General features: G+C 36.9%; 1 protein-coding gene across 1 annotated transcript in view; it reads right to left on the bottom strand.

The window, feature by feature from the left end:
- The window catches only part of LOC111043582 (putative U5 small nuclear ribonucleoprotein 200 kDa helicase), a 111,542-nt gene that overhangs the window by 15,169 nt on the left and 82,786 nt on the right, over positions 1–13,587 (bottom strand). The window contains exons 33-35 of the mRNA XM_039425655.1: positions 10,740–10,964; positions 8,083–8,170; positions 5,362–5,630 (exon numbers count right to left, since the gene is read on the bottom strand). Coding sequence (XP_039281589.1) covers positions 5,362–5,630; positions 8,083–8,170; positions 10,740–10,964 — 582 coding nt within the window. The remainder of the gene's footprint in view (positions 1–5,361; positions 5,631–8,082; positions 8,171–10,739; positions 10,965–13,587) is intronic.

Below are 13,587 nucleotides of genomic sequence, written 5' to 3'. Positions count from 1 at the left end.
TGATTGATTGATTGAGTACTTTATTTATGTAGATTACAATATATACTGGCTTATACACTTATATACAATAGCTTACAATACAGCAAAATTATAGATGAATTTACATAATATAGACTAAGAAAATAATTATTGAACTGTATATGATATGAAAAAGCAATTTGTAATATAATAACTATAGATAATAATCATATTGTTATGCATCTACATAAATTGGCGGAGCTTTGGACATATCAATGTTGGAGGCAAATAGTTGAGAAAGCCAAGGTCCACCCAGTACTGTAGCGCTTAGAGAAGAAGACAGATTCGATGAAAAGTATGGAAACAGCTGATTTTTTTTATCAAGTCAAGTCAAGATAACTGCTAGTCGATGATAATCAACTCATGAATCATATTCAGAGTTTATAAGAGATTGACAATGGTGTAAGGTGTAATAACCGAAACCGGTCTTTCTATCTTTCAATAAATCTGTGGTTTTTTTGACAATTTCCTAGTGTTTTTCATTCAATATTCAGAGGAGTTGGCTCAAGTGGTCACCCTTCCAACGGGAGTACCAGGTTAATGACTCTTAACTTATCTAAGCAATAGATTATCCACTTAGTCTAACCACTTCCCTAATCTATAATCACTTCTACAGTATAATCATCTATTGAATCGGACTTTTGATGAAAATTATTAACCATCTAGGGCCTTCGTTACAATTGAGAAATGAGATTTGCCGAATAGTTGCTCAATGTGTGAACACTCTCATAAGAATCAATGCTACAGTCACGGGAAATGGCTTGAAATTGCAGCGCCATTATGAGGACAGAGCTTTATTGTGACTGAACTTATTAATACTGTACTATTGATGAGGATGATTGACTGTCTAAAGGCCTCCTTTACAATTAAGAAATTAGCTTTGCCGAACCTTTTCTCTATTTTTTCTCCTGTAACACCATACTAAAAGCACTCCGTCTACTTACAGTTCCAGCGATATACTTTCTTGAAGTTGTTTCGTGAGAGACTAAGTAGTGATAAGGATTTGAGTGTATATTTCCCTCTCCCAACATTTGACGATAGTAAAGCTGAGTTGAGCTTCATACGCTCCAAGATTGTTGAGTTGGAGCATATAAAGACTAAGTTGATAAAAAGATCAGTTGAACTGGAGGCTACTGAGCTTGAACTGGATAAAGCACCCGATACCTCCTTGATTGAGGGGAATACGAGTGTAGATGTACCTCCAATAAGGAGTCGTGAAGGTAAGGTGACATGCGCGTGGTAGAATTGACAAAACAAATTATTGACATGGAGTTACAGATAAAGGAAATGATATCCACAATAAGGACATTGGAGATGGACAACTTAGTGTTACAGGGTAAAATCATAAGTCTGAACACTTTAGCTGAGTCGTATCAGAAGGATGAAAAACAGCTGATAAATGATAATGTTGAGAATACAGAGGGAATATTCAGTCATTGCGGGGGAAGGTCAGGGGATTCCGCACACGAAAATAGGAAAGCATTCAAGAGCCTCATTATAGGGGATTCCATGATTAAACACCTGAAATCTGACAATATTTTGAATGATAATACATGTATTGTGAGCTCACCGGGAATTGGTATTGACGATTTGAAGAACTCTTTGAAATTATATAAGGATGTTTATAATGTGGTTTTGCTGAATGTAAGGACTAATGATGCTTGGAATACAAGAACTCCAGACGACCTGGGCATTAAAATGAAAGCTCTAATTAAAATGGCTAGGAATACATTCCAAACAGCTACGCTGGTGGTGAGCGGTTTACTGCATAGACGTGACATAGACATGAGGTATATTGATGCAATAAATGGTGTCATTGAATGGCATTGTGCACAGTCTGATTGCACAATATTTGTAGATCCTAATTGTTGGGTTTTCGATAGGGACATTGGGCGAGATGGGTTGCATCTTAATAGGAGAGGATCCCGGAAGCTTAGATATCTATTCAATCGTATTATTTCTCGTGTAGAGCAGGAATCTGTGCAATCAGCCACTTCTTCCACTTCATCTGATTCGACTTTTTTAGGGGTTCAATCTCAAGTAGAATGATTGATGAGACAGAAGCTCCTAGATTGAGTGTTCTTTTTTGTAATGTTCAATCATTGAATAATAAGATTTATGATGTTGAAATGTTGAATTTTAAAGATGAGTATGATATTATATGTTTTACAGAGCACTGGATGCGAGCTGAAGAGCTTGAAGTGGCTAGAATCCGTGACTATTCCTTAATAACTGCTTTCTGTAGAAAAGAGAAAAGTCATGGTGGTGTCGCTATGTTTGCTTCAGATGCTTCTTGTTATCCAATTAGAGAAATTGATGTTGAGGGGTATTGTTCAGAATTGCATAATGAATTCGCCTGTGTGATTCTTCCTGTTCAGAGAATTGTTATATTGGCTGTATATCGATCACCAAATGGTGATTTGGGTTTGTTCTTTGCCAACTTTGATAGGCTCTTAACATCACTAGCTAAATATCGACCCGAATATGATTTTGTTGTGGGGGGTGACTTTAATATAAATGTAATCGATTCTACTGCTAGAGAAACAATTGATTTCAGAAACACTTTAAGATCAAATGACTTACACCTGACCAACTTTGAACCAACTCGGGGTCAAACCTGTCTGGATAATGTAGCAACCAACTTAGATTCTGGTTTGTACTTGGTGGAAGTAAGATTACGTTTTGTGTGATCATTTTTCGGTGTCTTTCAAGGTAACTGTGAATGATGAGGGACGCAGTTGGGAAGGTGGACCTAATGATTGAAATTGTCCCCCCAGACTGATAAGACCTATAACACAGGATAGAATTGAAAATTTCTGTCATAGTCTCAGTGCGATTGAGTGGCCCAATGTTTTGATTTTCTCCGGGGGAGAGGAGAATTTCAATGCTTTCATTGACCTTTTCATGAGGCTCTTCCATGAATTCTTTCCTGCTAGATTGTCAAAACAAAGGAGTTTCACAAAAAAAAGAGGAATGCCTGATTGGATAAATCAGTCTGTACTGGCTCTTAGGAATTGTGTCTTGATATAGCATATGATAAGTATAGATTGAGTCAATCACCACATGATCAACGTGTGTTTAAATCTGTACGTAAGCTGTACAGACATGAACTGAGACAGGCTAATTTGCAGTACAATGCACTAAAAATTGAGAGGGCTTCTAATAAGTGTTCTACGGCTTGGAGCATTATCCGGGAAGTATCTAAGCCTTCAAGACAAACAATACGAAATACGCCAGTCACACCTGATGAATTCAATGATTTTTTTGTCTCGTCTGTTCTCCATATACGTGAAAGGATTGATACTCCTCCAGTGTCAGCTGTGCAATTACTTGCCAGGAGTTCTGCTCCGGTTTCCACATTCAGATTCAGGCCACTCTCTTTCAAGACTGTTGAAAACAGTATTGAAAATGAAAAACAGCAAAAGTAGGGACATATATGATCTTTCAAGCTCCTTAATTAAAGCTGTGATTGCTTTTATTGTAACTCCTCTTACAAATTGTATTAATGCCTGTATTGACGATGCAGTTTTCCCCTACATTCTGAAGCATTCCAAGACAGTGCCAGTTCATAAGAAAGGGAGTTGGGACGATCCTGCCAATTTTCGACCTATATCAGTAGGATCAATATTTGCAAAGGTTTTTGAGACTGGTATGGCAATAGCATTGTATGAATATTTTAAAAGCAAGAATATATTCACATCTTCTCAGTATGGATTCAGGTCTGGTCGGTCAGCAATTGAAGCTGTGGAGAGTTTGGTGACGGATATTTTGAAGAGTTTTGAGATGAATAGCCTTGCTGGAGTAACCATGTGCGATCTGAGCCGTGCATTTGATGTTGTTGACCATGATATATTGTTGGCTAAGCTTGAACACTTTGGCATTGAGGGAAAGAGCAATCAGCTGTTGAGATCATATTTGACAGATCGTAGGCAGACGGTTTGTGTTAATGGTGTCTTCTCTCATCCAAGATATGTGAAATATGGCGTCCCACAGGGATCGAATCTGGGGCCATTGCTTTTTATAATAATGACAAATGATATTAGAGTGAGTGTGGATAGTAGGATAGTGAGCTATGCTGATGACACATCATTACTTTCATGTGATGCAAATCTGGATATGTTAAGGGAAAGGATGGTTGATGCTCAAAACGACATTTCTTCTTGGTTTCGGGCAAACTACTTCTTATTAAATCGAGAAAAAACCAAGTCAATTATTTTTAATTTGAAAAATATAAAAGATGAAATCACTTCAGCTAAGCTACTTGGTATTATTCTAGATACAAAATTAACATGGACATGCCACATTGACTGGTTATGTGGTCGGCTCAGTAGAGTGGTTTTTCTTATAAGACGTCTGAGAACTCTTGTTCCTCAGCAATATTTGAGGACGTCCTACTTCGGGTTTTTCCAGAGTTTAATTCAATATGGGTTTATCCTATGGGGTGGAGCAGCCAATACTAGTAGGGTGCTGCTTCTTCAGAAGTAGTAAGGCTTATGGCCAATGCTGACTACCTCGCTCATTGTCGTCCAATATTTGTTTCGTTGGAGGTTATGACTGTGTTCAGCCTGTACGTCATGCGACTCCTGGTCAGGGTCAGGGACGAGTTGGATGTTCTTGAATGTAGGTCTGAGATACACGGGCATTTCACCAGACAAGCATGTCATCTGAATGTTCCTTTTGTCAGGTTAAAAAAACTTCAAGGACATTATAGAATATTATCAATCAATGCATTCAATAAGCTGCCTGTTAGTGTGAGATATATGAATCAAGCCCGTTTTAAAACTCAAGTTAAAAAGCTGCTAACAGAGAACCCATTATATAATGTAGAGGAATTTTTCAATTTGCCCGTCGATGTAGTGAATACTTATTTTGTGTGATAATATATATTTATAATGGCTCAGTAGTTTTATGGGATTATTCTTGACGACACCTAATGTACATTAAATTGTATTTATTGGTGGATAAACGTATTCTATTCTATTGTTTGTGTTCAAAAATAAGAATATATTTACTGCTAACCGAATTTGTCATACTTATGAAACACGAGGTAAAAATACAGGATTATTCCAGTTCCCTATCCATAGACTGACTCTTCTCGAAAAGGGACCGTATTATTCAGGACTCAAGTGTTTTAATTGCATTCCAGAGGATATAAGGCTGTGTAGCAGCTATAGGTTATTCGTATCAAAGATAATTAGGACACTGGTAGAGGCTTGTCCTTATACCATTGAGTAGTGTTTTAGAGCATTCATGTGACTCCAATCTTAAAATGACATGTTTCATTCCATTTGAGCACTGATCAGAATTTGTGGCTTCACACAACAAAAATATAATAATAGATACCTTGCCGAGAATCATCTCAGTGTCCCCCTGCAGCTCTGCACCCAGTTGCAGCCGACTGAGATGCGCCTGCAGCAACAGGTTGACCTTGACATGCGGATCGTTGTAGCGTGGAGTGCCCTGCAGTTTGTTGGGCAGCCTGGCCGCCAGCGAGCGCAGAACGGCGTCCTCCCGGTGACGCACCGGAACCGACTCGTATTCGGCCGCCGACGAGATGATCTCCAGCAGGCCGCGGATCTTCGTCTTGTTGTTTAGCGACAGCGAGAACAGTTCTGTCAATAAAGAAGAGCAATTAGAAAAAGTGGTATCTGGTAGAACCGAAACAGAAATCAAATCAAATGAATTTATTGCCAAATTCATATAAATAATTCACAAGTACATGAAAAACAAAATTAAGTTTCATACAAACTGAAATTATTGGTAAAAAAGTAACAAGTGATGAGTGTGTTATGAATTGAGTAGCTTATTTAACAAGTGCTAGAACAGTTCTGGCAACAGAGGGTAACATAAATTATTAGTGAAAAAGTACACCTGAATTCTAAGCTGAGCTGGGATACTCATACTATGAACCTCTGTAAACGTTTATCTAGAGTGACATATTTACTTGGCAAGTTGAAATATTGTACCAGCTTTGATTTGGTTATCAATGCCTATTATGCTTTTTTCCATGTTCATTTGTTATATGGAATTCTGATCTGGGGTAATGCTCCTGGTGCTAAAGATGTATTACTGTGGCAAAAGAAGGCTCTGAGAAGAATGATTGGCATCCCATCCACTGAGTCTTGTAGGGATCATTTTGTAAGACTAGGAATACTCACTGTACCGTGTCTATTCATTCTTAATTGTTTGCTCTTTGATAAAGGTAATCTCGATAAATTAATGCAAAGAAGCGATATACATAGTCACATCACAAGAAATAGGGAATCAGCTGCAGGTAACGCAGGCTAGATTGACTAAGACTCAAATGAACTTTGAGTATATGAGTATAAAATTATTTAATAAGTTACCATTAGATGCTAGAGATGTTAGTTTTAGAAAATTTAAAACTATAATGTACAAGTTCCTGAAATCCAAACCACTATATTCACTCCAAGAATGGAATGACTTGAGTATAGAGAGCCTTTCTTTTTTATGATTTATTCCACTGTTCAAATATATTCATAGGCTATATCTATTCATGTATCATTTATGTATAGAACTCATTTTTTGTTGAAGTTTGTTGTGAATGTGTTCCGACTCCTTATTGACTTATGTGAAACGCTTTATTTTGTATCTGTCTGTGTGACTGTTGAATGTTTTATGTTTCCTGATGACTATGTCTATTGCACTATGTGTTCAACGACAATAAAGAATTCAATTCAATTCAATTCAAGTGGCAAGAGATTATTGAGTCATGTATTGAAGAGCTTGTTGTTCAACAAGTGCGAGAACAGTTCTGACAACAGAGGGAGAGACATAGAAATTATTGGGGCTAGAGTGCTAAAAGAAGAATGTGAGTTGTATTAAAGAGAAGAAAAAGTGAGTAATTAAAGTGAAGTAAGGAATGTGATGAATGTGATTGTCATTTATTGAAAAGAAGTCGAGGAATGTAGAGTAAGTGAAGTGAAGTAAGAGATGAATGTATGATGTATTCAACAGAAGTAAAGGTAACTACAAAAACTAAATAAAGTAGGGCAATTGAAAAAAGAGACGCAAGAAGTAAATGTGTAATGAACCGTACTCAATAGAAGTAAGGGTGGGATCACATTGAATGCTTATACGTGCAAGTGGAAGCTTCGTTATACATGACCAAGAATGCAGATGAGAAACAAAATTTGGAAATGGCAATAAGAACACTCACACTGAACGCGTGCACTTGCTCGTTGCATCTACAGACAAGTCACAACGTGTTTCAATGGCACTTTCCACATTTTGTTTCCCGACTCATGATGAGCGATCTGATGTGCACTTGCACATACACGCATCCAATGTGATCAAACTCCAAGTAAAATTGAGTAAAGTAAGTAAGGAAAGTGGAGTAAGAGATGTTTGATGTATTGAAGAGAAGTAAAAATAGTGGTTGGGAGTGATTTTTTTGTATATTGAAACATTTTCATTTCATTTCATTTTTATTTCACCACCTACATCACAAGGATGAGGGGCACGTCAAGGAAGCGAATGAAAGTCGCTACTTTTGAATTACACTCTTCACTGGAAATTCCTTCAGTGAATAGAGTGGATTGTCTAAAAAGTATTTTTTTAGAGCTTGCTTAAATGGTTTAGGCTCTTTTATACTTTTTATATCGTGTGGCGGGCAATTATGAAAGCGGAAACCCTGTGTGTGTGGCTGTCTCTGTGTTTTCAGCAGTCTACTGTATGGGAGGTCGAAATAGTTTTTTGCTCTTATATTATGTTCATGTATATTGTGTCTACATGGCCTAACCGTTACATACCTTTTTATATATAGAATTGTCTTGTAGATATAGAGGGATACTACTGTAAACAGTATAATATCACTGATTTATCAAAACAATTCGAGATACCAGTTGCGGATGCTGCAGTAAATGAAACCTAAATTTCTTCCTTAGTAATTATTGTGGAAATACCAAAGAAAATCAATTCATTTCTTCTTAAAATTCAACTCAAAAATTGAGAATATTACAAAGGAATTATATTGAGAATATTCAAGTATTCCAAGTAATTACAAATTGTTGATGAAGTGAAGAAAAATAATATTTGACTGACCAATAGTGGTGTAGTTGATATAGTAGTAGGCAGCAATCATGCCCAGGTTCAGAGGCTGGCAGTCCATCTCTTCTTCAACACTTATACACTGAAAACATACAAAAAATACTTAATAATTGAATAATATTCATCAATTTAAAATATACTAAATATTAGAAACAAATCCAAGCTTATCCTATCCTTCTACACGTCAAAATGACTTTGTATTTGGAAAGTATAGCGCTATATGCACTATACAGCGGTGTATTTGAAAAGCAGATAGCGCTATAATATTCTAGGTCCGCAACATTGTCATATAGTTTTCAACATTGTATAAATGTAACAGTCACACATACTCCACACTTTCTTCTTTTGGGAGGTATTGTTGGTCATTTAATGTTTCAAGTTCATTGGGCAAAAACCTTTTCAAGCGAGTTTGCAATTGAATTGGCATTCCACTTGTATTGGGACTTCGCCGGGCTAATTGTCCCATCACAAGCTGATGAGACAAAGTTTTTAGATATATTCTCCTTTTCTGAGGTTCAAGTTGATTTCCAATCGAGATCACTTGTGCATTGATGCACAACATTCAACATTCAGGTAGGCATAAAAAATAAACATTGGCCAGCATCTTGTGTTTATGACATAATCAGGCGCATGTGGCCTGTGAAGCCATGTTGAAATAACACGAACTATGCAAAAGTTGGCGACTGACTGAGGCTGGCATGTTGTGAGGTTGATAGATTTAGACGAAAAAATGGAGTGGTGGGGCGCTCGGCCACTGTATGGAGTGAAGAGGGAAATTATATTGTTGGTTGGCCTCTGAGGCCGGCTGCGCCCAACGGAGAGTTATTATTCAATCATTGTAAAATATATTTTCTTGACAGATAATCCATTCAAAATAGAGAAATTTTCAGACAAAAAGGGCAGAGTGTGATCTTCGGGTAGGAGGAGGAAAGAAGAAGACGTGAACCCCACAACCACAACATCGAACAGCTGAGAAAGGATAGATCAGAAAGAACGAAATCAATGTGGGCGCGCAGGCGAATGGAGCAGCTAAATATAATTATATAATGATAGTGACCTAATAGTATATTTCGCACCTAGGGCCGAAAATGAGACTTTTCCGGCTCGAAATCGGTTTTCAAGTCTAGACTAGAAAAGATTGAGAGCCGGAAAAACATTTTTGCCGAATTTGAATGGTTTATAATATATCTTATCTGTATTTCATTCATCCAAATAAAATGATAGTATCTTATGGCTGAATACTGTATTTAATTCTATAAGCATAAACTGAGTTTCATAAACTATTTGTAAAAATGTTCAGCATCAAGGATTTGCCCAAGTAGTTCCAAAATTATCCACCAGGTTTCGTGATAAACGCAGTACTATGATCAGGTTAGAGGTTAGATTCAATTATACTCTGAAAATTGAATTTGAATAATTCATAATATCTTATTTGTATTTCATTCATCCAAATAAAATGATAGTATCTTATTGCAAAATACTTTATTCAATTCTAGAAGCTGATTCCGTTTTTACCGGCCTGGTCAGAAAACAATCATTTTCGGCCTCCATATGGCGCACGTAAACCAGCTCATTACATCCAAGTGGGGCGAAAAATATATTGATTGGATGTGCTCTCTCAAACGAGCTATTCGAAAAAATTGATTATTTAAACAAAAATGAACAGTTAATATTACAGATATACCCGGTATCAGCTATCTTCTATAAAAGGCAGTGGCAAGGCAGAGAATCGGCAACGCTGTTCTCCTATCTTTCTCCACTGTCATCAAAAAGAGGAACTCACTATAGAAAGTAAACTTCAAGTATCGACCCTTTACACCTACAATAGTATTACAACATTTTTCAATATCCCAATCATTCTACGATTATGTATTTTCATCATTAATGAATGCCTAAAACTAGTGACCCTCTGGGTTGGAGAACTCGCTAATGAACTGTTGTAATATTGCTGTTTATTGTAATATTTGAAACCTGCAACTTTTAATTATATAGAGTTGGTGAAAATTATGAAAAAACATGTTTTTTTTTTTAAATGAGAAGGTGATCATGTAATACATGATTTCGATAAAGACTTCCAATAGAAAATTAATGGCGAAAACCGCACATTGATAATATCTCAACCAGTATCAGTTTTTTTGATGTAAAAGTTGTAAATTATGTTGTACGTACAAAGAGTTCGGAAAATCTCTATGCACCTCCAAGTATTTCATTTCTATTAATATAGTGCACAGTGACTTTCCGAACTCCTGTATATTAACCAGCTGAAATCATGAGTGTCAGCGCATGAATGTCTGTCTTTGTGACAGCTCCCAAATAGCCTCAGCTGATGTTATGAATGAATGACAAAACTGTAGTAATTACATGCAATGAATTCTTCAGCTGACTGAATGATGAATCACAACACTTTTTTCTTATGCACTTTCAATGTTATTTTTATATCCTGAAAAAAGGATGAAGGAGTCGGTAAATTTTGTTGTCCGACGAACTTGGCCTGTAAAAAGGTTCGAAGAAGTGTTCAAAATTTGAAGCTGATTGATAAATTCTTTCTAAAGTTATTGTTGAACATACAAACAGACGGACAACGACTTTGGCCTTCAGTAAGTCAAAAGTAAGAACTCGCTGACGCTCGTTCAATAGATAAGAGAACAAACCTTGGAATGCTCCAAATCCTGCAGTGTGTTCTCGACCAGTTCGGACAGATGATCGGAGAGGTGACGATGCGTGACTCCCTGCAAATTGTAGTAGTTGGGGTTCTGCGTGAGGCGTCGGTACAGGAACGTCCACGTCAGGTAGTCGACTGCGTCCTGTTTGTTCTCAATGGTTTTCGTCACGATCTCCGCGTTGAAATGGTCGTGCAGACGGTGGTCCAAGTGACTCTGACGAACAAAAAAGTGAAACATGTAAATTATTTAAATTAATTCGAGATGGATGAATGGACGGAGTAGATGGGGTAGAATCCACTACACTCCTATTTAGGGGTATCTGGAGTTTGTCAAAGATTCCACTTGTCATAAGGTGAGTTCAGATTTACGCGAATTTCACTTTTCATCAGCTGATGCTATTCTTATTATATCTGTATTTGTACAGAAACAGTAAGATACAGATATAATAAGCATCAGCTGATGAAGAGTGAAATGCGCGTGTTCGTGTGGCACATAAGTCTACACTACAGTAACTATATTACCAAAGCCACCTCTAATACAAAGCCGCGGCCTACAATATTGCAACGTCGCAGTGAAGGCCTACAATCTAATACATGATTAGTGAAAAAGATCAGCTGGTATTTTTTAAAATCTTTTCCACCAATCATGTATTAGATTCTAGGCCTACACTGCGACGTTGCAATATCGTAGGCCGCGGCCTCGTATTAAGGTGCGTACAGACTTTTGCTCTGCTCCGCAACCGAACGTCATTCCAGCAGAGCGATTGATGATCGACCGGGGAACGCGAGAAGATCTAACATCTTCCGTAACGTTCATGATGGGTGCGCGGGCGGAGCGACTGTGGTACGATGGAGGAACGAGGGCGGTACGAAGGCGGAGCGTGCTCGGTGCGGGTTGGAAGTGCGTATATGTGTACGCAGCTTTAGAGGTGGCTATGATATTACCCACAGTATGGCCATTGGATTTTTTCCCTGCCGCCGCCGCCATGAAGATTCAAAATATTTAAATTTTACAAGAGAGCTTATATGGGATTATGAGTAAAATCTATTGCTTTTACTTATTAAAGTATATTTTTGTGATTATTAACTTGGATATAATTTCTTTCATGTTTTTTTATATATTCCCAATATATCTCTTTTCTGTATAGGGCTACTTTTTATAGAAATAGAAAGAGAAAAAATATCTCAGTACCCTGCCTCGGACATGTCCGAAACATGTTGTGATTAAATAATTCATAAAGGGTACTGAGATTTTATTTTTCTTTCTATTCCCAATATAGTTTTGGAACTTGAAATAGTAAATTGTAGATAATAGCGAGTAAAAATGAAAGGTAGGTACGTAACCTGAAAGCTGAATTTCCAAAAAAATACCATATCACTTTTGAAATGTGTCATGATATTGTAATAAATTTTGTCCCATTGACAAAAAATAATGAAGTTCTCATATCTATTTCTAGAAGCATGATGGAGTTCTCATCACTATAGATTCCATAGCATTTAAATAGTTGTTTTATTCAGCTAATAAGTCTGACAAAAATATTGTAAAGAGCTAATTGTTCTAGCCATAGTAGGCCTACTATTTGATGAATTTAATAAACATGTAAGCAATTGAAAAATAACACACACATAACTATTATTGTTTAAATTTATTGATATTTCTAATCTGCTAAAAAAACACTGCTCGTAGTCATGCAACTCGAAATTCATAATATGAATAGCTATTGACCAATTGAACATATTATGGGTAGGGTACTCAGTACTGAAGAGAATTAATCAGAGAAGTCAAGACGTCTTTAATCAGCACTTAATCATGGTTAAATATTTCATAAAATGTTATATTCAATTGAGCCACAAAAAATATTTTGAAATTGGATTATTTGAAATTCGATCCAATAAATTGGATGAGGAAATACACAAAATTTAAATTTATCTTTCTACATATTTATATAAATCACTGGTTCCCAATAAGTTGTCCGCGAAAGCTCTAGAAGTGATCTGCGAGGAGACCGAGGGAAGGAAAATTGAAGTTTTAAGCTTTATTAGTGTTTTTTGAAATTATCTTTTTTTGTCTATATTAAAGTATAATCTCTATTTTCTCTTCGAAAATGATATATGAAACTCATCTTAAGGTGCGTACAGACTTTCGCTCTGCTCCGCAACCGAACGTCACTCCAGCAGAGCGATTGATGATCGACCGGGGTCGAAGAGTGGTTCGACCGGGGAACGCGAGAAGATCTAACATCTTCCGTAACGTTCATGATGGGTGCATGGGAGGAGCGACTGTAGTTCGATGGTGCTACTAGGGCGGTACGAGGGCGGTACGAGGGAGGAGCGTGCTCGGTACGGGTCGGAAGCACGAATATGTGTACGCAGCTTTAAGTTCATAATATGTTTCCAATCGGTAAAATAAGTGATAAGTTCCAAATGTCTAATGCTATAAGATAGGACTTGAAAGTTTGTTTGGAATCTTAATGGCGGATTTGTACCATGTGACCGAGTTAACCAATCAGAAGCGTGACAGTCAATGGCCATAGTTTGGGTAATATAGTTACTGTATTCTACACGTACCTTTACAAAGTTAGTAGTTTTCTGTCTACTAACGTTGTTACCTTTACACATGATGAGAGCATGAGCTACTTATTTATTGGATCTTCAAGGATTTAAGGAAATCGTTAAACAATTGAACACCTGAACTTCTAAAGTCTTGCTCTATAAAAACTTAGTGAAGTTATATAAATAGTAACATGTCTCAACATATAACGTATAATATCGGGGGACCGAGCTTTGCTCTGGAGTGTAAAAGCATAGAAAATTTGTAATGAAAGATTGAATTTATA

Source organism: Nilaparvata lugens, chromosome 4, assembly GCF_014356525.2.
Source record: "Nilaparvata lugens isolate BPH chromosome 4, ASM1435652v1, whole genome shotgun sequence".
Taxonomy (NCBI): domain Eukaryota; kingdom Metazoa; phylum Arthropoda; class Insecta; order Hemiptera; family Delphacidae; genus Nilaparvata; species Nilaparvata lugens.
The sequence above is the reverse complement of the archived record's forward strand: the minus strand, read 5'-3'. Positions and strand labels throughout refer to the sequence as shown.